At 42.8% G+C, this 27,548-nt stretch overlaps 1 protein-coding gene across 10 annotated transcripts in view; it reads left to right on the forward strand.

Moving 5' to 3' along the window:
- AGBL2 (AGBL carboxypeptidase 2) overlaps window positions 1–27,056 on the forward strand; it is a 34,651-nt gene extending 7,595 nt beyond the window's left edge. For 3 of the 10 annotated variants that reach the window (XM_058526945.1, XM_058526939.1, XM_058526940.1), the window contains 12 exons: window positions 1,720–1,827; window positions 7,342–7,495; window positions 8,743–9,525; window positions 11,299–11,455; window positions 13,924–14,050; window positions 14,648–14,748; window positions 16,076–16,206; window positions 19,848–19,914; window positions 20,876–20,998; window positions 21,492–21,599; window positions 24,779–24,868; window positions 26,508–27,056. In XM_058526945.1, coding sequence (XP_058382928.1) covers window positions 1,720–1,827; window positions 7,342–7,495; window positions 8,743–9,525; window positions 11,299–11,455; window positions 13,924–14,050; window positions 14,648–14,748; window positions 16,076–16,206; window positions 19,848–19,914; window positions 20,876–20,998; window positions 21,492–21,599; window positions 24,779–24,868; window positions 26,508–26,681 — 2,123 coding nt within the window. In that variant the 3' untranslated portion in view covers window positions 26,682–27,056. The remainder of the gene's footprint in view (window positions 1–1,719; window positions 1,828–7,341; window positions 7,496–8,742; window positions 9,526–11,298; window positions 11,456–13,923; window positions 14,051–14,647; window positions 14,749–16,075; window positions 16,207–19,847; window positions 19,915–20,875; window positions 20,999–21,491; window positions 21,600–24,778; window positions 24,869–26,507) is intronic. The other 7 variants (XM_058526946.1, XM_058526942.1, XM_058526941.1 and 4 more) reach the window with 6 other exon arrangements.
- The last annotated feature ends 492 nt before the right edge of the window (window positions 27,057–27,548 follow it).

The raw sequence follows: 27,548 nt of genomic DNA on the forward strand, positions 1-27,548 counted from the left end.
GGCCGGCCCCGTGGCTTAGCGGTTAAGTGCCCGAGCTCTGCTACTGGCGGCCCGGGGTTCGGATCCAGGGCGCGCACTGATGCACCGCTTCTCGGGCCATGCTGAGGCCGCGTCCCACATACAGCAACTAGAAGGATGTGCAACTGTGACATACAACTATCTGCTGGGGCCTTGGGGACAAAAAAGGAGGAGGATTGGCATGAATGTTAGCTCAGGGCTGATCTTCCTCACAAAAAAAAAAAAAAAAAGGAGCCAGTTGAGAGGGTCAAAGAAAAGTATTCCAGTTAGAGGAAGCAGAAAAAGAGCCTGGCGTGTTAGGGCAGCCATGGAGCATTGAGTGTGAAAGACCAGAGGTGAAGCTGGAGCTATAAGGATGGGGTTAGTGTTCTTAACTGGGGGCGGGACTGCTCTTAGGGTGTTGGGAAATGGGTGGGAGGGGTGCATTTTGAGTTGGCACAATAGCTGAGAAGTCCTGAGGTCAGTTATCCCTACACTGTGTAATTTTTAGATAAAAGTCCAAGTTGATCTGGCCAGACGATAGGATTTTGCTATTCCCTGTATAAAATAGACGAAGAGAATTCCTGTGAGGATTTCAGACTCACTTCCAAGAGGGGGGGAAAAAATGGGAAACTGGAAGTTAATTTCCAAGTTATTGCAGTGGTGATCTCCTAAACCACTAGGTCTTTAAAAAAGCAATTTTTTAAAAATTTCAAAGAAATTTAACACCAAGCACCTTATTATTTAAACCGAATTGTCAAAGCCTCATGACTCCCCATCGCCTTAAAGAAAAGAACAGACGGTAGCATTGTCTTTCACTGTGTTGTGTCTTTATGTGCCCTTGGCTTTCATCAGTGGCTCCTGTACTTAAACTGATATTGAGAAGTTGCCCAAGTCCCATGTGAGAAATCTTTTAGAATTGAGTGTTAATGAAAAAGCCTTGTTTCCTCTGAAACAATTGATATACTTGTTTTTCTATAGTAATAAACAGTCTGTAGCTGATCGTATTTTCCTGACTTTAAAAGGAAGCTCAGGGTCAAATTTTAAAGAGTTGTTGCAGCAACTATATTGACATTTCTGGCTTAAAGTCTTCTATTTAAAGTTTATACTTTTGTTGTAAATCCTTTTTTTTAAAAGTCTCCTCATAGGGTGGAATATAAACCAACACATGGACAGAGAAAAGTGTATTGTGGTTACCAGGGGCAGTGGGGGTGGGGGGCGGGCACAAGGGGTGAAGGGAGACATGTATATGGTGATGGACAAACAAAAATGTACAACCAAAGTTTCACAATGTTATCAACTATTAAGACATCAATGAAAAAAAAAAAGTCTCCCCATAGGGCCGGCCCAGTGGCATAGTGATTAAGTGTGTGCTCTCTGCTTTGGTGGCCTGGGGTTCATGGGTTCGGATCCCGGGCACGGACCTACGCACTGCTTGTCAAGCCCTGCTTGGTGGCGTCTCCTGTAAAGTAGAGGAGGATCGGCACAGATGTTAGCTCAGCAACAATCTTCCTCAGCAAAAAAAAAAAAATAGTCTCCTCATAGCCTTTATAGAAAGAAGCAAGACATAATTAATTTATAACACACTGGAAACTTATGGTGGGAATTTGATTTGATTCAACCAACTGGCCATTTGAATAACAATTATTATTTTATATCAGTTCTGATAAAGCACCTTTTCTATTATTTCTTATTTTGTACTTCTATAATGTGTTCTTTCAGAGTGGGTTCCACCTCAACCGGAATATTTCTATCAACCTACAGGAAATGAAAAGCTACCAGAAATTGTAGGAGAGGAAAAAGGCACAGTTGTCTATCAATTAGATTCAGGTATTGTCATTACGCTGGACAGAGGGTAATTAATCATGACAAAGTTGTAATAAGCACATTTTCTATAATAAATGTGATTTTTAAAAAAATCCATAGTTTAGTGATAAATAAACTATCTTTTCCAGAACAACCTGAATGGGAGCCCTGATATTCATGACCAATCAGCTTTGAAATTTCAGTTGTTTTTTAAAACGACAGTACCTTTTTCTTAATAGTTTTAAGTCCATTTTATAGCATCTCCCTTGTTATTCCCCTTCCTGAAAATCAGATGTTGGCTCTTTGGGGAACTTGCTCTTCTTTTCTCCACCTCCTGAATGGACTTCAGTGACTACTTTGTGGCATGTGCACTTGACTGTCATTTACTGTGTGGTTTCCTGCATTAAGTTGCAGGCTTCCTAGGGGTAGAAGCCATGTCTTTTCTAAAAATGTGCAAAACACCGTACCCAACAACAACAAAATACACATTCTTTTTCAAGGGCACGTGGATACGCGGTATACTAGGGTGTAAAGCAAGTCTTAATACGTTTAAAAGGGTTGAAATCATACAAAATATATTCTCTGGCCACAACAAAATAAATTAGAAATCAACAGCAGAATGAAATCTGGGAAATCTACAAATATTTGGAAATTGAATAACACATTTCTTTTTTTTTTTTTTTAATTTTTTTTTTAATTTACTTTTTTTCCCCCAAAGCCCCAGTAGGTAGTTGTATGTCATAGCTGCACAGCCTTCTAGTTGCTGTATGTGAGACGCGGCCCCAGCATGGCCGGAGAAGCGGCGCGTCAGTGCACGCCCGGGATCTGAACCCAGGCCGCCAGCAGTGGAGCGCGCGCACTTAACGGCTAAGCCACGGGGCCGGCCCCTGAATAACACATTTCTAAGTAACCCTGAGTTAAAGAAATCGTGAGGAGAGTTCAAAAATATTTTGAACTTAGTGAAAATAAAACAACATATCAAAATTTACGGAATGCAGCTAAAGCACGGCAAGGTAAATTTGTGGCATTAAAGGCCTATATTTGAAAGGAAGAAAGATCTCAAATCAATTACCTAAGTTTCTACCTTAATAAATTAGAAAAGTAAGAGCAAACTAAATCCAATGGAAGCAGAAGTAAGGAAATAACAAAGAATAGAAATCAGAAAAATTAATAGAGAAAATCAAACTAAAAGTTGGTTCTTTGGAAACATCAACATAGTTGACAAAACTTTAGCTAGACCAACCAAGAAAAGAGGAGAGGAGACACAAATTAGCAAAATCAGGAATGAAAGGAGACATCAACATCAACTCTATGGAAATCAAAAGAATTATAAGGTAGTGCTATTAACAACTTTATGCCAACAAATTAGACAATATAGATGAACAGGTAGAAAGACACAAATTACCAAAACTGACTCAGGAAGAAATAAAAAGTCTGAATAGATTATAATAAAGAAATTGAATTAGTAATTTAAAATCTTCCTGCAAAGAAATCCCTGGCCCAGATAGCTTGACAGGGTTTTTTTGAATGATATCAAACATTTAAACATGAAATAGTACTAATTCTTCATAAACTCCAAAAACAGAGGAGGAGGAAACCTTTCCCAACTCTTTTTATGAAGCCAGTGTTGCCCTGATACCAAAGCCAGACAAAGACCCCAAAAAAAGTATAGATCAATATTCCTTATGAATATAAATGCAAAAATCCTCTACAAAATACCAGCAAACCATATCCAACAGCATAGTGAAAGGATTATACACCCTGACCAAGAGGAATTTGTCCCAGGGGTGCAAGGGTGGTTCAACATAGGAAAACCAATGCAACACCCCATGTTAATGGAAGAAAGGGGCAAAAACATACAATCATCCAATCACCTCAATGCAGAAAAAGCATTTGAAAAATCCAGCGTTTCATAAGAACATTCAGAAAACTAGCAGTAGAAGAGAATTTCCTTAGCTTGATAAAGGGTATTTATGGAAAAGATGGATCAACTTTACATCCACTAAAATAGCTATAATAAAAATACAGACAATAACAAGTGCTGGGGAGCATGTGGAGCAGGTGGTAATACTAACATTTAAGATAGAAAGGAAAGGTAACGTTAAAGAGCAATGAGCCAAGAAATGTAATATGAACCTTCCCAAGGAAAGGGAAGTAAATTTTGAGTTAATAAAGGAGAGACATGGGGAGGTAGAGAAGCTGCCAACAAGGGCATCCTTTATCATCACCAAAAATCATCTGATGCTCATTGCACACACAGGTACCAGAGCTAATCAGAACTTTTTAAAAAGAGTTCTCTAGGGGCCAGCCCCATGGCTTAGCTGTTAAGTGCGTGAGCTCTGCTACTGGCGGCCCGGGTTTGGATCCTGGGGGCGCACCGAGGCACCACTTCTCCGGCCATGCTGAGGCCGCGTCCCACATACAGCAACTAGAGGGACGTGCAACTATGACATACAACTATCTACTGGGCCTTTGGGGGAAAAAAAAGGAGGATTGGCAATAGATGTTAGCTCAGAGCCGGTCTTCCTCAGCAAAAAGAGGAGGATTAGCATGGATGTTAGCTCGGGGCTGATCTCCTTCACAAAAAAGAAAAACAAAAAAAGAGTTCTCTGCAGTTGGGAAATGCTGTATTCAAGAAATAGAGAGCAAGAAAAATATTCTCATAGTTTGAAAATCAATCACTGCTAGATAGTAATTATCAGAAAGGAAATCTATTTTATTGGAGGAGGGATATGTACCAAGTTTAGTTAGTAAAAATAGAATGTGTTGAGTCAGTGAAATCAAGGGAAGTTTTTGGAGAAACAGCTGGAATCGGAGGGATGGACTGCAGTGTGTTTAAATTCCTACAACTAGAAGAATAAAATGAGCCAGTTTTACCAGAGGGCCCAGCTGAGATGTTATTGTACCTGCTCTACTCCCAGTTGCCTTGATTATGAGCTCTCCTCATGTTAATAATATTATGGTGGAAAAAGCTATATGCAGTGAAGTAAATAAAGTGAAGCAACTCACAATCTACCTACTTCCACCTTATGGGATGTCTGAGGAGTTTGGGAGACATTCAAGTATGAGATCATAAGTGGGTAAACGGGTTATGAATAATAGGGAATGTACTGCTCCTACAACCTCAAGAAATTCTTGGGATTATAAACCTGTTTTACCTCTTACCTACTTGGCCGTAGTCATTTTCTTTTTTTTTTTGTGAGGGAGATCAGCCCTGAGCTAACATCCGTGCTAATCCTCCTCTTTTTGCTGAGGCAGACCGGCTCTGAGCCAACATCTATTGCCAATCCTTTCCCCCCCCCCAAAGCCCCAGTAGATAGTTGTATGTCATAGTTGCACATCCTTCTAGTTGCTGTACGTGGGATGCGGCCTCAGCATGGCCGGAGAAGCGGTGCATCGGTGCGCGCCCGGGATCCGAACCCGGGCTGCCAGTAGCGGAGCGCGCGCACTTAACCGCTAAGCCACGGGGCCGGCCCTGTAGTCATTTTCAATAAACCACATGACCATGAATCCACGTTGCTTCATCTGTTCTATTCAGAGATGTTTCTGCACAGAAGGAAACCCTGGGGCCGAGAGCCCAGTTTCCTTGGCAGCTTTTGTGATTGTCGTGATTGTCCTGTCAACACACAGTTGTGGCAGCTGCCCTGATCTTCTTGTCATTTGGGTACATCAAGGAGAATTGAGCCCACCCTATTGGAGGGATGACGACACAGAAATCTGAGAAGATGGGACTCCAGAGAGAATTTGGGAGTTTGTCAGTTTAGGGGCCCCAGAGCAAATACATGCTATGAGAAGATTGGGGAAAAAGGAAAGAGGTTTTGTTTTTTGAGAAATATAACCGTGGGCTGTGAACTGGATTGTCTTTAATGTTACCTGAGAGACTCAAACTATGCAGTTCCTATACATCTGGCTGCTGGTCTGTGCTTTGATTGCGGGTCCATGAAGAGATTGAACCACTTGGGGCCCCAGCTTTTAATTGAATTACGTGTACTCTTGGGGCTGCTTCTGCTCCTTCCTCCTCTGTGCTTGTTTTCTTCTTTCACTCACCTCTGCATGCATGCTTTCTCCTTTGCTCTCATTTATTATCCAAATGTTTATTGTCTAAGTCTCCACAGTGACAAGGTTGTGTATAGAAGCAAAAGTCATCGTAATATGAATACGTTTACTTATGAACTGACTACTTTTGTAATCAGGCCCTGCAGAAACATTACTGTGTGTTTATTAAATTTTTTTTCCCCCCAAAGCCCCAGTAGATAGTTGTACGTCATAGTTGCACATCCTTCTAATTGCTGTATGTGGGACGCAGCCTCAGCATGGCCGGAGAAGCCGTGCATCGGTGCGCGCCCGGGATCCGAACCCGGACCGCCAGTAGCAGAGTGCACGCACTTAACCACTAAGCCACGGGGCCGGCCCTTACTGTCTGTTTAATGCTAGCATCTATCCTGTCCCAGGGTCAGCATCTTTGTTGATATCAGTCACTTGCTGATTGGTGGATATTGTTAACATCTGACAATATAATGCAAATAAAGTAAAACTTAATTGCAAAGTGAAATGATGATCCTTACAAGAGATGCAGGATTTTATGAAGTTGACGAATGTTAAAGAATCGCTTGAATCACTTGCAAAGCCATTGACAAATGAAAATCTAGAAATTTTTTATCAGTTAACATTAAAGAGAAAATCAACAAAAGATGACAAAATAGATTCTTCTGGACATAATGATAAGAATTTTGTGGTACAAAGAGAAGTCCTTGGGAAAACTATGAAGCCCTAAAATTGTTTTGCAAAAGTAACTGCAAAAATCAGCGATGTCATATGGCCCTCTCACTGCATTTGTCTGAAAAATTGCAGCCACACCAAAACAAAATCAACAATTGATTTTTTATTACTCCAAGGATTAGAAAGAGATTGTGATTATAATCTAAATTTTGTTAAATAAGATAAAATAATTTTCATAATTTTTTGTTTTAGCTTCATTTTAAAGATAAAATTTCAATCATAACCTTTTCTTTTCACTAATGACTATGATATTTTGATTCCCCTCTTAGGCAGATTCACCCATGCCAATTCTTCTCAAACTTCTATTTTTGTTATATTTAAATCTAGAAGGATATAACAAAAAATCATATGGAGTTTATTTTCTCTTTTTTGTTTTCCCCTTTATCTTTTTCAAATTAATAAATAGGTGCTATTTGCATTTTTTTTAGTAGAATAAAAGTGCAAATGTTTTCAGATCCTCTGTTTAGGATATCATTTTTTGCCAACATCCTTTTAAATTAGGGTTTTAGTGGGTACAAGCAGTATTTCAGATGCCAAGGGTAGCTATGCAGCAAAAGGAGGTGCTCCAAACCACTTAAAGGTCTTCAAAGAAGTACATTGTTTAAAATTAAAATTCTCAAGGACAATTGCAAATTTGAATATTCATTGTTGTTAACCTAGAATAGTGCTGAACCCATAAAGGGGCTCAATAATAATAATATTTGGTGGTGGATAGATTCTGAGTGGAACCTGACCTAAATGTGTCTGTCTCATCTGCAGTGCCCGCTGAAGGCTCCTACTTCACCAGTTCCAGAGTGGGAGGCAAACGAGGAATTATCAAGGAACTCGCCGTCATGTTGCAAGGACCAGAAGATAATACTCTACTGTTTGAATCAAGGTTTGAGAGTGGCAATCTGCAAAAAGCTGTCAGAGTGTGAGTAACAGAGGAATTTCTCAGAGGGAAGGTGATTGAAGTGACTGAGAAGTGTCTTCAGGCATCAGGAGTTTTCGAAAAAAAGAGAGGTGATGGGAAATGGTTATGAGGATGATAAAGAATGGAACATTTATGACTCATATTTTTCCCCAGAATGAAAATTTATCTAAATTGTTTTTTCTGCTTATAAAAGAAATTAGTGCTCATTTAAAATTTGTCTTAATAAAAATACATAACGTAAAAAGTTGTCCTGTAATCGTACCTCCCAGATGCAGCACCTGTTAAGAGTTTGGTGTATATGCATTAATTTTTTTCTCCCTCTCTCTGTGTATGTGTAATATACACAAATTATATCTTTTTGAAAATAGGATAATGGTATACATACCGTTTTGCAAATTGCTATTTTCCACTTAATACATTTTAGCTGTTTTTCTATGGCAGTATCACACATATGTCTCCTTATTTTTAATAGTTCATGTTATTCTATTGTATGGATATTACATACCTTATTTACCCCATCCTCAACTGATGGGAAATTAAGATGTTTATAATTTTTTGTTTAACAAGTTAACAGAATTAACTATGCGTTTATATTTTTAACTGTTTGTGTTTTATGGGATAAATTCTAGAAATAAGATTGTTGGGTCAAAAGATTTGAATAAAGTACTGCTAGTTTTTGCCAAATTGCCCTCCAGCGTGATTTCAGTTCCCGTCAACAGCGTGTGAGAGTAACTGTTTCCCAACATTAGAATGTTGATGAGATGGAGGGAAAAATCACATCCTATTATAATTTATATTTCTTTAATTATGTATGTAGGTGAATATCTTTTCATGTTTCCGCATTTGTAGTTCCTCTTCTGCAAGTTAGTTCTGCTTCTGTTCTACAAGGTGGATGCATTCCAGAGATGCCCCTTCATCTTCGAATAATTGATGATCAGAGATAAAATAGCACAGGAGGCTTAAGGGTCTCCTCCCACTGGTGATGTCCAGATGTAGCGAGCTGCCAACAGAGGGCTCTGGCTTCACTACTGTTCAGTGTGTTTCAGAGAAATGTGTTTCCCCAAGTTCCTGTTAGCCGAATATGTGAGTTGGAGAACTAGGTAGATTAGGAAATACATGTTTGATGTATCAGGCTTCTCTGTTGTAATAAGATCTGTTTTTACCAGGGAAAAACAATATTTTCCCAGATTTGTTTTTTGAGGGGGGTGAGGGGTTACAGAGATATTCTTCTGTTTTCTCCGATACAGAGACACCTATGAGTATGAACTCACCTTGCGAACTGACCTCTACACGAACAAACACACTCAGTGGTTTTATTTTCGAGTTCAGAACACCAGAAAAGATGCCACCTATCGCTTCACCATCGTCAACTTGCTAAAACCCAAGAGCCTTTATACTCTAGGGATGAAGCCCCTCATGTACTCCCAACTGGATGCCAACACCCGCAACGTTGGCTGGAGGAGAGAAGGAAATGAAATCAAGTACTACAGGAACAACACGGATGATGGGCAGCAGGCCTTTTACTGTCTCACGTGGACCACTCGGTTTCCGTACGACCAGGACACCTGTTTCTTTGCACACTTCTACCCATACACGTACACGGATTTGCAGTGCTACCTCCTGTCCGTGGCAAACAACCCTGTCCAGTCTCAGTTCTGCAAGCTCCGAACTTTATGCAGGAGCCTGGCAGGAAACACCGTCTACCTGCTCACCATCACCAACCCATCCCGGACCCCCCAAGAGGCAGCTGCAAAGAAAGCCGTGGTCTTGAGCGCCCGAGTCCACCCCGGGGAAAGTAACGGCTCCTGGATCATGAAAGGCTTCTTGGACTTCATCCTTAGCGACTCCCCAGATGCCCAGCTCCTCAGAGATATCTTTGTCTTCAAAGTGGTTCCCATGTTAAATCCAGACGGAGTAATTGTGGGGAATTATCGGTGTTCGTTGGCTGGAAGGGACTTGAACAGGCATTATAAAACCATTCTTAAGGAGTCTTTCCCTTGCATCTGGTACACCAGAAACATGATCAAGAGGTGAGATCCTTTATCTGTTGGTCTTTCTCTGAATGCTGTGAGCACTATCTGATGGGGTGTGAGGACTCTTCTGATGTTGTAGGAATTGGGTATGGCTTTGGAGACAGTCTTTACCATTCTCTTTGCAGTCACGTGGGTTTGTTCATTTTCAAACTTTTTTTTTTTTTTTGGTGAGGAAGATTGGCCCTAAGCTAACACTTGTCACCAATCTTCCTCTTTTTGCTTGAGGAAGATTGGCCCTGAGCTAACATCTATGCCAGTCTTCCTCTGTTTTGTATGTAGGACGCTGCCACAGCATGGCTTGATGAGCAATCTGTAGGTCCATGCCTGGGATCCAAACCCACGAACCCTGGGTCGCCAAAGTGGAGCATGTGAACTTAACCACTACGCCACTGGGCCAGCCCCCATTTTCAAACTTTTAAATCATGACTTATCTTTGGGTTGGAACTGAACATGCAACATTTCAGCTAGAGGCATGTCACTTATAAGTGAAATGATTGAATGGAAAAGGTCGGAAGTCAGAGGAGATCATAGGTCTTCCTGATCAGACTTGTGTAATAATAATAATAATAGCATCTAACAATTAGTCAGTGCTTATATATGAGGTGACAGCCAGTATTCTCAGGGTTTTACACCTAGGACCCATTTAATCTTCACATTAACCCTTCAGTAATCAATCAGTGTCCCCATTTTGTAGATGATGAGGAAATTAAGGCCCAGAAAGGTTAAGTAACTTGCCCAAGGTCATACAGCCTAGAAGGTGACAGAGTAGATATTTGAACACAGGCCCTCTGGTTCCGGAGTCTGAGTTCCTAATTACTGTCATACATTGCCTCTCGTGAAAAAGGAGTAATAAATCAGTTAGCATTTTCCAAGCCTGTGTAAAAGCAGTTGAAGGCTATGATGTAACAGCATCCACCTTAAAGGAGCTTCCATTTCATTGGAAATGAAACTACCGCATGTAAGAAGATGTGAATGCACACTTTCTAACGTATCTGTGTGAAAGGGTGGGGGTAGTGTTGGGCTGGTAGGCAAAGTGGCTAAGAGCATATGTTAGGGAGTCAGACCGGCCTGGGTTTGAGACCTGCTTTGACTAGTGGCTGGTTCTGTGACCTTGGAAGTGATTCGACCTCTCTGCACTTCAGCCTTCTCATCTGCAGAACGGGGATAATAATATCTGCCTTGAGTGGTTACTATGAGGGTTAAATGAGATAATCCATGTAATCTATTTAGCATAGTACCCAGCACGTTGTAAATGTGTGCGTTATCGTTATTATCCTCTTCATCCTATCCTCATCACCATGGAGAAGGTGAGCGTGTTTGGAAGGTTGAATAGGTGCCCTGGGTGATCAGGAGACAAAGAAGAGCTGAGCCATACAGGAGCTAGCCTTTCTTTGGTTCTGTCTTTTTCATCCCTGCAATTACAGCCTCTCTGCCTCTCCCCCTCTTTCCACAGGTCTGCATCAGGGTTGGCTTTCTTTCCATAGATTTTCTCCACTTCCTTGTGAACTTTCTCAAGGCCTACCCACCACCCCTTTCCACATCAGGACTTTTCCATTTCAAGTCCCTCTGACTGGCAGGGGCAAGGAGTGTCACATGTTTACAGCAGTGGCTGAGGATGGGGATAGAGTCCTTTGAATGCCGTTAGAGGTTAAATTTTTCTTAGGAGAGAAAGTATCAGTGGATATGCGTAAGGAAGGGACTCCAAAAGATCCTTGATTATTGGCATGCATTTGGATGTACACTGAGCCCTTTGTTTGCCCTCCTCACTAGACTTCTTGAAGAAAGGGAGGTTCTCTTGTATTGTGATTTCCATGGCCACAGCCGGAAGAATAACATCTTCCTGTATGGCTGTAATAACAACAATCGCAAGTACTGGCTTCATGAGCGAGTCTTTCCTTTAATGTTAAGCAAAAATGCACCAGATAAGGTAAGCACGCAAGGTAATTCTCTGTCCATTGACTAAGGGAGGAGGGAATTCACTGCTTCCTGTATGTAGTGTTTGATTTGCCACTTTGTAGCTCTTTTCATTATCTTGGGTAAATCCCAGCAACCTGGACTTCAAGAATTTAGAAAGATGTGATTAAGAATTACTCTGTGTCCATTGACTGATGAAAGCAAATAAAATGTGGTATATCCACACAATGGAATGTTATTTGGCAATAAAAAGAATTAACTACTGAAACACTACGACATGGATGAACTATGAAAATATTATGCTAGCGGCCGGCCCAGTGGCGCAAGTGGTTAAGTGCCTGCGCTCCGCTTCAGCGACCCGGGGTTCGCGGGTTTGGATCCCGGGCGCACACTGACGCACCGCTTGTCAAGCCGTGCTGTGGCGGCGTGCCATATAAAGTAGAGGAAGATGGGCACCAATGTTAGCTCGGGGCCAGTCTTCCTCAGCAAAAAAGGAGGAGGATTGACATCGGATGTTAGCTCAGGGCGGATCTTCCTCACAAAAAAAAAATAAAGAAAATATTATGCTGAGTGAAAGAAGCCAGACACAAAAGGCCACATATTGTAGGATTCCATTATGTGAAATGTTCAGAAGCAGCAAATCTATAGAGACGGAAAGTAGTTTCTTCATTGCCTACGGCTGGTAGGGGGGAGGATAGAGTGGGGAGTGACCCCTAATGGATACTGGGTTTCTTTTTGGGGTGATGAAAGTGTTCTAAACTTAGGTGGTAGTGAATATAAAACCATTGAATTGTGTACTTGAAATGGATGAATTTTATGGTATATGAATTATATCTCAATAAAGATGATTTTTAAAAATTGCTCTGGCTGCTTGGTCTGGGCACAAGTTCAGACTCTTGGTAGGTAGAGTTTTCTATCATCTTTAAATCTTGTGGTTGGCAGTGGAAGAAGGGATTGAAGGACAAACAAAATGCTAATGTTCTATGAGCTTCCCAGAAAGCTTTGTGTCATACAAGGTCAGTGATAACCATGAGATATTAAAGGGCTAATGAAAACCACCGAGAAGTCTTGAATAGCTGAATAACAGCTCTGTGACAGTCGGGCACATACAAAGTGTCTACGTTGGATTAGAAGCTGGTTTTCGTCATCGTAAATAGATCCACAAAATGTAACTGTCCTTAGATAGAAGAAATGAGGTTGGATTAGAGAAGTATTTAAATGATGGTGCAGGAAAAGCGGGAGGGATCTCTTTCTTCAAATGGAATCCCATCTAGAACCCAGTATCTGAATGAATTAAAAGCAGAGCTACCCTGGGGCCAGCCCTGTGGCTTAGCGGTTAAGTGCGGGCGCTCCGCTACTGGCGGCCCGGGTTCGGATCCCGGGTATGCACCGACGCACCGCTTCTCCGGCCATGCTGAGGCCGCGTCCCACACACAGCAACTAGAAGGATGTGCAACTATGACAGACAACTATCTACTGGGGCTTTGGGGAAAAAAAAAAAGGAGGAGGATTGGCAATAGATGTTAGCTCAGAGCCGGTCTTCCTCAGCAAAAAGAGGAGGATTAGCACAGATGTTAGCTCAGGGCTGATCTTCCTCACAAAAGAAAAAAAAAAAAGCAGAGCTACCCTGATTGAAGAGGGGTGGAGGGCGTGGACCCCTGCCCGTTCTGCCTCCTCCTCTGGTCCTGGGCAGGAATACCCTGAGGCTCCTCAGCAGAAGCCCTGGGTTCCGCAGAGCACAGTTTAGTAATCACTAGATAGTGAGATACCTTCCAGCTGTAAGACATTTCCATCAAGATGGGATAGTTGGGATAGGTGCCAAGTGTGTCACAAACTCCAAGTGAGGAAAGAGGGTTCAGGTGCTCCTGAAAGACAATGGAGGATATTGAACTCTAAGCAGCGAAGATTAGGGTACGGGATCGAGAGAATTCTGGCAGAGATTATAGGGGTGAGGCACACAAATCATATATAGAGGATAAACCCCGCTAGATCCAAGGGTTCACGTTCAGGAGAGGTAGAAAACGAGTCTTAGAAAGGTTGGCTAATGCCTTGAATGCCAAAGTTAAGCCAGCATTTCTAAACAAGTGTTCTGGGAACACTAGACCTGCAAAATGTCCCTCGGGGAACGAGGTGGGGGGTGGTGGGAGTGCGGGAAGGAAGGGTTCATGGGCAAATAGGTTTGAAAAACAGAATATGCTCCCTCACCTTTGGAAGATCACTGTCTACAGTAACATATTAAATGCTCTGAGAAGTCCTGCAGAGGAAGCTTGTTTAGTTTTGTTAACCTTTCATCTCCCTGACTAACACGCCCACATAACTCCTTTTTTCCTCTTTACATCCCTCAGAATTAGTATGTTATGGAACATACTTTAGGAAATGATATATAGACCCCAAAGGGACCATTCTTGCATCATATTAATGAATCTCAGACATCTGACACTTGCCACTTTACGATTAACAGAGGATTTGGATTTCCTTTAGTTCTCTTTCCATAGTTGTAATTTTAAGGTCCAAAAGTGCAAAGAAGGAACAGGACGAGTGGTGATGTGGCGGATGGGAATCCTCAACAGCTACACCATGGAGTCGACCTTTGGCGGCTCCACCCTGGGTAAGCGCTCTTTCATATATTGTAGGCAGCATGGCAGGGGAAGCCAAGCAAAGCATTGGGGAGATGAAATCTCTTTGAATGTTGGGGAGGTAATTGACCTAGAGGGTTTTCTTGTCTGTGCCTCATGCTGAAATTGAATACCCAAAATAGGAGTGTGAAGTGTAGTGCTTGATGGGGCAGCATAGCCTGGTGGTAGCTCAGGATCTGGAACCAGGCAGATCTGGGTTTGAATTTCAACTCCATTTAAAAGTTGTATGATCCTGGGGAGGTTTCTTAACCTCTTTGAACCTCATTTTCCTTTAGCTGGCAGTAATAATAGTACCTGCTTGATAGGTACTACTTAATGAGATAATGCATGTAAATCACTTGGCAAGTGCCTACCACAAAGAAGACCTCAGTAATTATAGCCATCGTGACTGTCAGCTTGTTCCTTGTCAAGGATTCTTCTGAACCAAACTAGCACTAGAAGGAGAGAAACCCTGTCCAGGGGCATGATATTCTAGAATCAGAGGTAGTGTTTTTAATGAGATAGTCATAAGTTATATTTGCATTTGCTCATTAAGATTTAATAAGAAATGTTTATGGATTTTTTTCCAGGCACTAAAAGAGACACTCACTTTACCACTGAGGACCTAAAATCTCTAGGTTATCATGTCTGTGACACCCTTCTGGACTTCTGTGATCCTGACCGAGCCAAGGTAAAAACGGGGTCTCAAGAAATGTGGTCATGGGGGCCAGCCCGCTGGCATAGCAGTTAAGTTCGCATGCTCTGCTTCAGCGGCATGGGGTTTGAGGTTTAGATCCTGGGCACGGACCTATGCGCCACTCATCAAGCCATGCTGAGGCGGCGTCCCACATAGAGCAACTAGAAGGATGTACAGCTATAACATACAACTATCTACTGGGGTTTTGGGGAGGAAAAAGGAAAAAAGGAGGAAGATTGGCAATAGATGTTAGCTCAGGGCCAATCTTCCTCAAAAAAATGAAATACAAAATAAACAAAAAAGAAATGTGGTCATGCCACTGTGATCAGTTTCACATGGGTCCAAAGTCAGCCCAGTGGTATTATGCATAATCTTTATTTTTCTTTTAATATTTTTCTGAAGTTTTTATAATCAAAGAAAATCCCCAGCCTGCACACTCCCAGCAAATAGGAAAACCTTGTAATTCACCAAGAAGATGGAGGCCATCATGCTGGCTTTCCTTCAGCGCTGCCCCTCCCTTCTAGGCTTACCCATGGCAGCACCAGTCCTTACCTTCCGTTCTCCTATTTCAGAAAATCAGGTGTCCTTTCTCTTCTCCAAAACTGATCCTCCCTTCGTGCACTTGCCAGCTTCCCCATGGCCTCCCTGAAGTCTTTGCTCATTTATTACCTCCTCTCTTTTCTGTGGCCTCAGTTTTTCCCTCTTCTTACTTCTTCCCCTCAAGCGCAGATGTTCTCAAGTTGCCCCTGTGCTGAATCACAGACAGAGGTTTCCTTTGGTCTTGTTTCTCCAGCAGTTTATGTCTATTTCCTTTTATCACTCCATTTCTTAAAAAGGAGTCTGTGCTCATGGTCTCTAACACCTTTCTCATACCGCCTTGGAAATGTGGGCCCTGGGAACATGTGATACGCGCCACTCTAGATGCAACTGTTTAATAAAAAATATCTAAAGGAGAATTTGACCACAACACGGCCTCTTAAATCATACTTGCCATCGGCCAAAATCTGAGTAACCTCATTCTAACTTTTCCTTTCTTGATACTCAAAAAAATAAAATAAATCAGATCACTGCCTTGTTTAAGAAGTTTATTATTGGCTATAGCCAGGCAAAAGTGGCTAAACTAGTGTTCATTGACGTTCTGCCCTAAAAAACACTTCTGTCTGTTCCTAAAGCTCATGTAATTTATCTGTCAACATATCCTTATAGCAGAGGTTACAGCTTATGTCCCCAGCAATAAAATGCCTTTCAGCATATACTTAGTAAATACTTGATGAATAAATAAATGAATTATCAAAAATAGTTGTTTTTTTCACTTCCGCAGTTCACACAGTGTCTGGCAGAGCTTAAAGAGCTCTTACAACAGGAAATCCATAAGAAATTCAATGAACTTGGACAAGATATGGATTTAGAAGGAAATTGGAGTGACATCTCCTTGTCTGACATTGAATCCAGGTAACAAACTTCATTTCAAAGAAAAATCAGAGAAGTTCTTTTTTTTTTTGTTATTTGTTATTTTGTTCACTCTGTTTTGATTTTTTTGGCTTTGGTTTTGTTTGGTTGGTTTTGAACCTCAGGTGCAAACATTGAGTAAATCATGGCACACTTAAATACACTTCATTCCTTCAGCAACTGTGTACTGAGTGCCTGTTCCTTGACAGCCTCTTTTCCAGGCACTAGAGGGAGTTAGGGAGTTGGGCGGGCAGTTCGTGTAGGGCCTTTAGGCAATTGTAAAGCCTTTGTCTTGTACACGAAGGATGATGGAAAGCCTTTGGAAGGTTTTAAGTAGAGAAGTGTCATGATCTGACTTAGGTTTTAGTTTTAATAGGAACACTCTGGCTGCTATGTGGAAAATAGAAGGTAAAAGTCTAAGCAGGGAGACTCATTAAAAGGCTCTTACCATAATACAGGTGAAAGGTAATGGTGGCTTAGACCAGACTAGTAGCAGTGGTTGGGGGTGTCTAAATCAGTTGGATTCTAGGTATATTTTGAAGTTACAAACATTAGCATTTGCTTATGGATTGGATACCGGGCATGAGAGAAAGAGAGAATGACTGCATAATTGGTTGGATGGAGTTGCCATTAACTGAGATGGGGAAGATCAAGGGGGTGGAGAAGGTGGTAGGGTGAAGATCAGGACTCTAGGGTTGGGCGTATCCAGTTTGAGATGTCTGTTAGACAACTAAGTGGAGAGATTGGATAGGCAGTTGGATATCTGAGTCTGGACTTCAGTGGAGAAGTCTCAGAGAGAGCCATCATTGGAGAGATGATATTTAAACCTTAAGACTGGATGAGATCCCAAGGGAGTAGGTGCAGATAGAGTAAAGAAGGCGTCCAAGTCTGAGCTGGGTGCTACAGCTTTAAGCCGTCAAAGAGATAAGGAGGAACCAGCAAATGAGACTAAGAAGGGACCAGCGAGGCCAAAAGAAAACCAGGAGAGTGATTCCTTTCAAAACGCAAATTAGATCGTGTCATTCCTCTGTTCAAAACACTTCAGTGGCACCCCCGCTTCCCTCAGATATGGGGTCAAGGACCCTACAATGACCTACAGAGCTAGAGGATCTAGCTGCCTGATGCCTCTGTGACCTCCACCCTCACCCTCTCATACACTGCTGCGGCTCCACTGGCCTCCTCACTCTGCCTCAGATTTGCCAGGCCCTCTCCTGCCTCAGGGCCTTTCGCTAGCAATTCCAGCTCCCTGAAATGCTCTCCCCCCAGACGTTCACAGGGCTAATTCCTTCACCTCCTTCAAGTCTGTGCTGAAATGTCACCTTTTTCAATGTGGTCTACTCTCATTTCTCTAATTCTGCAGCTGGCTCCCCCGCCTTCCCCCTCCTGCTGTAACCTATCCCCCTTAGGCACTCTGCTTTTTTCTATACTATTTTATTACCTTCTATATCATTTACATCTTTATTGTGTCTGTTGTATATTGTCTGTCTCCCCCTGCTAGGATGTAGGTGCCACAAGGTCAGAGATCTTTATTTTGTTCACCTCTGTATCTCATGCACCTGGAACAGTACCTCGCACATAGGGAGAGCTCAGTAAATATTTGTCGAATTAATTTAGCGTGTAGGATCTCAGTCCTACCCTCATAGTCTCCACAGCTGGGTGAGTATCGCAAGAGTATGCGAAAACACCTACTCCAGCTTACTGGCCAAAGTGCCACAAGCCTGCCCCAGTTGCTCTCAGTTGGAAGGTTTCTGGGCTGGGTGTGGGTCTTCTGCCAGAGGCTGCACTGTGGGCTGTGCTGGACAGAGGGAAGGGGATGGCTCTCCTAAGCACTGTGTGGCACATTTGACACCTGGGCCCTAAAGAAGTTCTACTGGCTGAGTCTCCCAAATGATTCTTTGAGAACCTTAAACCAGACCTTCAGGCCAGGTAGGGTGCCCCCTTCACCATGTCGCCCTTTCCACTCTCCCAGAATCCTTTGCCTAATTCTCCAGGACCGCTGCACCAACCCCTCTCCTTTCAGCCTCAAAAACAAAATGCCCCCCACATATCAACTCATACATATAGAGCCAGGGAGAATCAACTCAGACTGCATTCTAGTTGGCTCAGCAGGGACACCTGGATACATGTAGTTAAGAATCACTGAGGGGCCAGCCCGGTGGCATAGCAGTTAAGTTTGCGCATTCCGCTTCAGTGGCCCGGGGTTCGCCGGTTCAGATCCTGGGCGCGGACCTACTCACCGCTCATCAAGCCATGTTGAGGTGGTGTCCCGCGTAGAAGAGCTACAACTCTACAACTATGATACACAACTATGTACTGGAGCTTTGGGGAGAAAAAAGAAAAAAGAGGAAGATTGGCAACAAATGTTAGCGCAGGGCCAATCTGCCTCAAAAATAAAAGAAAAAAAGAATTATTGAAACCAGTTTTCCAGCCTCTTCATCAGGAAGTGGCCATCACAGCCTCCGTGGGGCTCCACCTGTCTGTTTTCGCCGTTACCCAGAAAAGCAGACTGTGAGTGGGCAAGCCCAGTTCCAGTTTGCTCAGCCTGTGTGCACATGTGATTTTCGACATTTTCTGGGGCATGCTGCATCTAATGCTTTTATCTCATTTGTTAAAGATTTCTGTTGTCTCTGAAAGGAGCTTCAGAGACTGTTATCAAGTGGCCTCAAAGGCTACTTCTCAGACAGGAAGAGCCTTGTGAGAACAGGGAGTTGGGAATTAGATGAGAGAAGAGAGGCCTTTCTTCCCGCTGTCTTGCTGTGGGGCTCCTTGTTGTCACTGAGGGAGGGAGGGGACATGAGCAGAATGGAAGGGCTGGGCAAAAGAATGCTTTGAAATGCTGTCTTTTCCCAGGAGGTTTGAGCTTTGTGCCTAAGACATTTTTATATATGGAGGCCTTGTCATAGAGCACGGCTCTCAGTTCTAGCCACTGAGAGCCCAGGAAAGGGGAGAATATAACGTGGCATTTCAGCAGAGGACATGATAAAGGAAGACGGGATTGATTATGTGAGTCTCGTTCATCCCAGCCCTTGAAGAAAGGGGAGGGGACGGTTTGCGGGGGGAGACTTCAGACCATTCTAGATGGGCTTCCAGAACTTGTGCAGGGACAGCTGGGTGATAGGAGTCACGCTCCTGGTCTCTGACCTACAGCTTCTTCTTAAACTTATTTATTTATATATTTAACACCTTTTTTACAGAGTACCTGGTAGGATCCTGGCTCTCTGAACTGGTACTGGCCAAACAGCAATGAATGAGACAAAGCCCCTGCTCTCAAGCAGATCACAGTGCCCTGGTGTCCTCTAGGGCTGCACATTAAGAATCTGCAGCCTCTCACAGTCGCTGCCGAGGGCAGCTTTGCCCATCTGGCGAGTATTTCCTTTGCCACATGGATTGTGAACTCCTTGGGGCCGGAGCTCTGCCACAGTCATCTCTCTGTCTCCTGTGCCTGATGCACTGTCTGGCATGCAGTGGATGTTCAGAATGAATGAATGAATATGCCTGTCAGGAATTCTTAGTAACTGAAATATACACAATGGAGGCAAACAGTGGACTGGATATCCTGCTCCCGGGCGGCCGGTCTGGTAAATGTTATCCTTCCTAGAGGTTAACAATAGGTCTTTCCCTTTCTTCTTTCCTTTTGGAAACAGCACCAGTGGTTCTGACAGCTCCCTCTCAGAGGGTCTCCCTGCTCACCTGCTGAACATAGCACATGAGGTGAGAATATATGTAGACTCTTACCCAGGAAGTAGCAGCTTTGAAAGAAGCACTCCTGCATAATTTGGTGGAATTTTCCAACTGTCCTGTGATCTGCAGAAAATATAACAGTAGCGTCCTAACTGGTTCCCCTGCCCTGGGGGGCTTTCATTTTGTCCTTTATAACTTTTTAAAATCTAGGGGAAAAAATCTGAGGACTCCATATTTATTCCAAAGTTAACTAAAAGTGAAAAAAAAGTTTAACCAAAAGTGAAAACTATGTTAAAAGAGAGAGGTTGTTAAAAATGACCCATGTATTAAGTAATTTTTTTACCTCATCTGTTCTCAGACTTTTTCTTGCATAGATGCCTTAAGAGCTTTAGAAACAACAAAATATTTCTTGTGGTTCATTATGCACATGATTTCCTAGTTGTGTTAAGAAATATCTCCATCAGAGGGCGAGATTAAGGCTGTGTTAGGCAGAGCCAGGCGGATCAGACTGGACCCTACAATTTCTTCAGCTGGATTTACAGCAACATCAGTATAAGTTTCACCACTTCATGGGTACCTGGAAAATTAGTCCTGAGCTTCATTCACTTAATTATTAAAGCCACCTTGTGGTAACAACCAAACTAAATCTTTTAACCACACATCTAATAATCAGCATTATCTGTACCTGACATTATTGCCATAGTAATCTGTTTCATATTGTAAATCATAGATATTTGGTAATTGGTATAAGCGCCCCTCTGGCTGTGTATCTATGATAGTGGGATTTGGCGTGTTAAATGGGGAGCAGGCCTCTGGTAAGGAGGTAACTGAACTGTTTGTTCCTTCTCTAAACCAACAACAATTCAACACCGTGAAGGGTGCATACTGGGCTAGCCATGGTGTCTTGAGTGTTGTGTGAAAAGAGTGCCACGTATGGGTGATGTAGCTCTGGAATCTTCAATGACCAGTTTCTCTGTACTTTCTGGAATAGTTGAATCAGAAGAAGATGCATAAGAAGAAAAAAAAGAAGCCACTTCAGACTAGGAAACAGCGAAATGAGCAGTATCAGAAAAATAATTTGATGCGGGAGTTGAAGTTAACAGAAGATGCTCCAGTAAGAAAGCTCTGCTCCTACTTCTACTGTCTGGTTAGAGAGTGTTCCATGGAGGGCGCAGGACGGGGGTTAAGGTTTCCCCTAAACCAGAAAGGGAGCGGGGAATGGGACGGGGGAAGCTCTCTGTTTTGAATTCAGAGCCTTCCATGGGTCCTCTGGACATCTCAGCAGATTTCAGCGTTGGCCCACGATCCTGTGCTATGGTCTGGCCTAGCAGTCTGGGTCTTGACCGAGTCTGGATTTCCAGGGGAAAGAGGTGGTTCTGGAAAAGTGGTGGCTGAGGAATCAGGTGTGGTCTGGGCTAGGGGCACCTGGATAGTGCCTTCCCCGTCTTTCTCCTGGCTGCCACACCCACAGTACAGCCCCTGCTTTCTAAAGATGAAAATGCTTTCCAAGATGGGAGTTTTACTGCTGGGCAAATTGGGTCAATTATGGGTGGATCAGTTGCAATGGAGCAATTGAAAAATATTCTCTTTGCATTAAATCCTTTTAGGAAAGGGCAGGGTTTGCTTCTACTCTGCCAAAACAGCCTACCTTTTTCAAAAATTCAGAGAATACCAGTTCTTCAACAATGAAAAATGAAAAACCAAGGTTGAATGAGGTAGTTATTTTGCTTGACTTTTTTTTTTTTTTAACTCATGGAAAATTGATTAAAATTGTTTTTTGTAATATATGTAAAGTGTACAATGTGATGATTTGATGTATATATTTTTGTATATATATATAGTGAAAGGATTCCCACCATTGAGTTAATTAACACATCCATCACTTCACATATTTACTTTTTTTTTTGGTGAGAACATTTAAGTTCTACTGTCTTGGCAAATTTCAATTATACAGCATGGTTCAACTATAGTCATCATGTTTTACATTAGATCCTCAGACCTTATTCATCTTATAGCTGAAAGTTTGTACCCTTTACCATCCTTTACCTGGTCCCCCACCCTCCAGGCCCTGACAGCCACTTTTCTACTCTGTTGCTTTTTTTTTGTGTGTGTGTGTGAGGGAGATCAGCCCTGAGCTAACATCCATGCTAATCCTCCTCTTTTTGCTGAGGAAGACTGGCTCTAAGCTAACATCTATTGCTAATCCTTCTCCTTTTTTTTCCCCCCGAAAGCCCCAGTAGATAGTTGTATGTCATAGTTGCACATCCTTCTAGTTGCTGTATGTGGGACGCAGCCTCAGTCCTTAGCAGAAGTGGTGTGTCGGTGCGCGCCCAGGATCCGAACCTGGGCCTCCAGTAGCGGAGCGCACGCACTTAACCGCTAAGCCACGGGGCTGGCCCCTCGACTCTCTGTTTCTATGAGTTTGACCTTTTTTTTTCCCCTAGATTCCACATGTAGGTGATACCATGCAGTGTTTGTCTTTCTCTGTCTGGCTTATTTCACTTAGCATGATGCCCTCCGGCTTCATCCATGTTGTCACAAGTGGCAGGATTTCCTTCTATTTTAAGGCTGAATGATATTCCATTGTATATACATTACATCTTCTTTATCCATTCATCCATCGACAGACACTTAGGATATCGTGTGTCCATACCTCTGCTATTGTGAGTAAGGCTGCAGTGAACATATTACAGGTAGCTCTTCAAGATAGTGATTTTGTTTCCTTTGGATATGTACCCAGAAGTGAGATTGCTGGATCACATGGTAGTTCTATTTTGTATTTTTTGAGGATTCTCCATACAGTTTCCCATAGTGGCTGTACCAGTTTACATTCCTACCAACAGTGCACAAGGGTTCCCTTTTCTCCACATCCTTGCCAGCATTTGTTACCTCTTGTCTTTTTAATAACAGACATCCTAACAGGTGTGAGGTGACATCTTATTGTGGTTTGATTTGCATTTCCCTGATGATTAGTGATGTTGAGAAGCTTTTCATGTACTTGTTGGCCATTTGTATGTTGTCTTTGGAAAAATGTCTATTCAGGTCCTCTGTCCATTTATTAGTTGGGTTATTTGGGGGTTTGTTGCTATTGACTTGTCTGAGTTCCTTGTATAATCTGGATATTAACCCCTTATCAGATATGTGGTTTGCAAATATTTTCTCCCATTCCATAGGTTGCCTGTTCATTTTGTTGATGGTTTCTTTGCTGTACAGAAGCTTTTTACTTTGGTGTAGTCTCACTGGTTTATTTTTGCTTTTGTTGTCATTACTTTTGGTGTCAAATCCAAAAAATCATTGCCAAGACTGATGTCAGGTTGCTTACCCTCTGTGTTTTCTTCTAGGAATTTTATGGTTTCAGGTCTTACATTTAAGTCTTTAATCTATTTTGAGTTAATTTTTGTGAGTGGTCTAAGATAGGGATCCAGTTTCATTCTTTTGCATGTGGATATCCAGTTTTCCCAACACCATTTATTTTTTTATTTTTTTATAATTTTATTTATTTATTTATCTTTCCCCCAAAGCCCCAGTAGATAGTTGCACATTCTTCTAGTTGCTGTATGTGGGACGTGGCCTCAGCATGGCCGGAGAAGCAGTGCGCCTGTGTGCGCCCGGGATCTGAACCCGGGCCGCCTGCATCGGAGCGCACGCACTTAACTACTAAGCCACGGGGCCGGCCCCCAACACCATTTATTGAAGAGACTGTCTTTTCCCCATTGTATATTTTTGGCTCCTTTGTTGAAAATTAATTGACCATATATACATGGGTTTATTTCTGGGCTCTGTATTCTGTTCCATGCTTCTCTCTTTATCACACGGATTCTCTGATTTTTCCAAACAGCACATCTCTCCCACAGGGTGATGAGAGCAGTAGTCATCTATGTCACCTTTACCTGTCAGTGCCAGTGGGAGCAGGGGAACGTTAAAATTGGTAGGGACGCTGACACTGCTTTGGATTAAACACCACTGAAGTCTGATGTCAAATATTGGTGATTTGTGGTTTTATATCCAGAACATAAGAACCAGCTGCTTTATCCATCTATCCATCCATCCATCCATCCATCCATCCATCCATCCATCCATCCATCCAACACAATGCGTTATGTATGTAACTACTACATGCCAGGCCCTCTGTTGGATGCTGGGGAGGCAGCATTGAACAAAACACTATCCCTGCCCAGGGACCTTAAAGTATGGTGGGGATTTTAACAAGTAAGGAGGAAATTACATCACAGAGTAGGATGCAGTGAGAACACAGAGGAGAGGCACCCAACCAACTTTTGGTGCTCTGGAATTTTGTGGCTGTAAAATCCTTGATTCTTTTATGTATAAAAATAGATTTTGGTACATTAGTAGCTGATTCTTAGTGGATAGGGTGCAAAATGGGCTCTCCTCGTGTAAAATGCTACCCTGTGGTGAACAGTGGTATGATGAGGCCCCACTGCATTACACTGAGGAGCCCCCACAGAGCACAGCCAGCCCTGTTCGGCATCGAGGGCTGTTTGGTGTCTGGTGTAACAGTAACAAGGGCACAAGTTTTCAAGTCTGTCTTGAGTTCAGATTCCAGCGCCACTATGTAATGTCCCGTGAGTTACTTAACCACCCTGGGACTCAGTTTCTGCATCTGAAATGTGGGGTAATAAAATCTACATCATAAGGGTGTTGTGGGAATTAGATGAGAAACTGTGTAAAGTGCCCAGCGTATGGTAGGCACTCAGTAAATGTTAGTTTCCTTCTTTTCTTCGAATTCTTATTCATTTGTGTCCTGCCTCTCCTTTCGTGTTAGAGTATCATAATGAATCAACATGCATGAATAAAATCACTCAAATAATGTGTATTCTATATAATCACACTTGACCAAGTGGAAATTTAGTGAGAATGTGTTCATTTATTTTAGTCACAGTTAAGTGGAAGAAACAAAGGCACCTCCCTGGACCCATCAAAAATGACTGCCTTGATTCTGACTACAAATAAAGAGAGAACACAGGTATTTCACCGACTTTATACACATATGCCAGCAGTTAATTTTATTTGATTTTCAAATGTGTTATGTGATCTGGAGGGGTGGCGATCCCCAGTCCCCAGTGTCACCTCGGATTTGTTCTGCTCCGGTGAACATCTCGGGTAGTTTGCACCCTCAGGCTACAAGCCACCTGACCACGTGGGGCTCAGCCTGCCGGGTACCACAGGACCCGAGGAAACCCACCCAGAGCCAGAAGCTTGCCATGGAGAATTTAGTTTTATTTCAACCAACACTTGTTAGGCAGCTATTATTTTGTAACTCTGTGGCACCATTTCAGGTAGGACAGTGACCGTGAATGATGTATCGAGTCTCCACCCCGGGGGATGTGAACAAACGGGGGTGCCGCCATCAGTCGTGGGGCGTGCTTCACGTCCAGGCTCAATACCGAGCTCTGGGAATGATTTGCTTTTTTAAAAGAATAAGTTAGTATGCCTTCATATTTATCTCTGTAATAACATCTCTCTTGCTCATTTGCACTTGCATAATCTTTCCTGAGAGGGGGACAAAGAAGTGGAGAAATAGCTCGTAAGCTGTCATTTCAAAAGCCCTGGCTGTATCTGTGAGAGTGTGCTGCTCATGTGTGTCCGGGTGGAACAAAGATTGAGAACCGCTGGGTTAATTTAGGTAGAGTGGAGAGTTCTCCCAAGGTGAAGCCCGTGTGTCTTCCTAAGTCTGCTTCTTGGGAATTCTCTGGTTGATGCTCACATTTATCCGTCAGTGGCTTAGGGAGAACCTAGTGTGTGCAGGCCCTTTGAGGACTGTCAAACATGGTCCGTCCCGTAAGGCGATGATCCTCGAGGAGGGGTGACAAGACACGTAGTCCAGCCGCTGTGCTGTAGCAGAAACGGAAGAGCGACGGAGAGAGGAGTGAAACAAGCCGGATCAAAAAGGACTCTGTCCTGACAGACTAAGTGGCCAGCTGTCCTCTTTCCTCCTTCAGCATTCATTGCAAGGCGGTGGGTGGCTAAAACCACATCCCACAGCTGAAGCAGGCTAGTTAGGCTGTAACATGTAACCAGGGAGTCAGGTAAACCCAACACAGTGGGCGAATGCCATCCACACCGTTTCCTTTACTTAATGTTCTTAAAATTTCTGGTGTACTAGTTCTCCAACAGAGATGTAGGTATTTAATTTCCATGACATGTCAGATAAGTAGAGCTGAAAGACATAGGGCAGTCTCCCACCTTGATAGATGATGGTCTTCTCTTCCGTTGTGTAATGTTTCTAGACAGCTTGTAAAATGTAGTCCCTGAACTTCTCAGGGCGATTAAAATATTTCCCGTGGGTGGGCACAAGGGGTGAAGAGACGCATTTATATGGTGACTGTCAAACCATAATGTACAACCAAAAGTTCACAATGTTATAAACTATTATGACATCAATAAAAAGAGAAAAAAAATTGCCCCTGGAACTTTCTTCAACTATCTGAGGGACCAGGGCTAATGCGTGATTCATACCCGCCTCTAACAACGTCAGCTACTTCACGTCTGGGGGGAAACGCAACTACTTCTCATTAGCTCCTTGTAAAACCAGCCCCAACCCTAACTATAACTTGAGAAATTGCAGCGTAAAGTGATTCAGTTTTTCTGTCTTGTTTGCCCAGAGAGAGAAGCCCGGATTTACAGTATCGTGCTCTCCGAAGAGAAGCACAGACCCCAGCCAAGAGCCAGCTCTGGATATGAAGCCCACCTGGTCCAGGAACAGATATCCTGCTGCAAAGAGAGGCCGCGCCACCATGGCGGCATACCCGTCTTTGCACGTGTACACATACCCCTAAGGCGCATGGGCCGCGCCACACAGGCGCTTCCTGGTGTGTTTTGACATGTTTGTACCGAGGGGAGTTGTGTGATTGGGAACTGTGTTCCTTTGTGGTATACTCTGTTGTGTCCTGACACTGTGTGCTTACACCGTGTGCATGCCCTCTAGAGGCGTACCTCATGAATTCAATTATTTTTTCATAGAATAAAATTTTATTATGATGTAGAGAAAAACTTCCTTTATCAGAAATTGATGTGCTCGTGAAACTACAGCACAGATATACCTCATTTTAACCAATAGATATTCTCTCTAAAATTATATGCAAATCAATTTTAAGAGATCAAACTCTGTTTTAAAACATTCTGGGAGTGTGCTCCGTTAAGAAAGTCTTGTGTCAGAGAAAACTGGACTGTGGTTACCCGGGAAGTGGGGGTGGGGGGTGGGCACAAGGGGTGAAGGGAGTCATATATGGGGTGAAGGACAAACAAAAATGTACAACCCAAAATCTCACAATGTTAGAAACCATTAAAATATCAATAAAAATGTAAAAAAAAAAAAAAAAAAAAAAGAAAGTCTTGTGTCAAAGCTTTGTAGCGATGAGCGGTCAGTCAGACTGTGATCTGTCAGGTTAGCTCAGAGAGAGGTGTTCCCACATAGAGAAACAATTCATGTATTACTCGGCATTTAATGGGGCATATGTTCAACACAGTTATGTAAGGTTTTTAACCCATTGATTAAAATTTTTCCTCTCTAACCAGTTGTTTTCTCTGATTGGCTAACTGCATAATCTTATGTGAACACGTTTTATATTTTATATCCCTCACAAGCCCCAAGCATGATCTGCCAGCTACCGCCTGTCGTGTCGACATGCTAGAGTCATGTTAAA

This window comes from Diceros bicornis, chromosome 31, assembly GCF_020826845.1.
Source record: "Diceros bicornis minor isolate mBicDic1 chromosome 31, mDicBic1.mat.cur, whole genome shotgun sequence".
NCBI classification, from domain to species: Eukaryota; Metazoa; Chordata; class Mammalia; order Perissodactyla; family Rhinocerotidae; genus Diceros; species Diceros bicornis.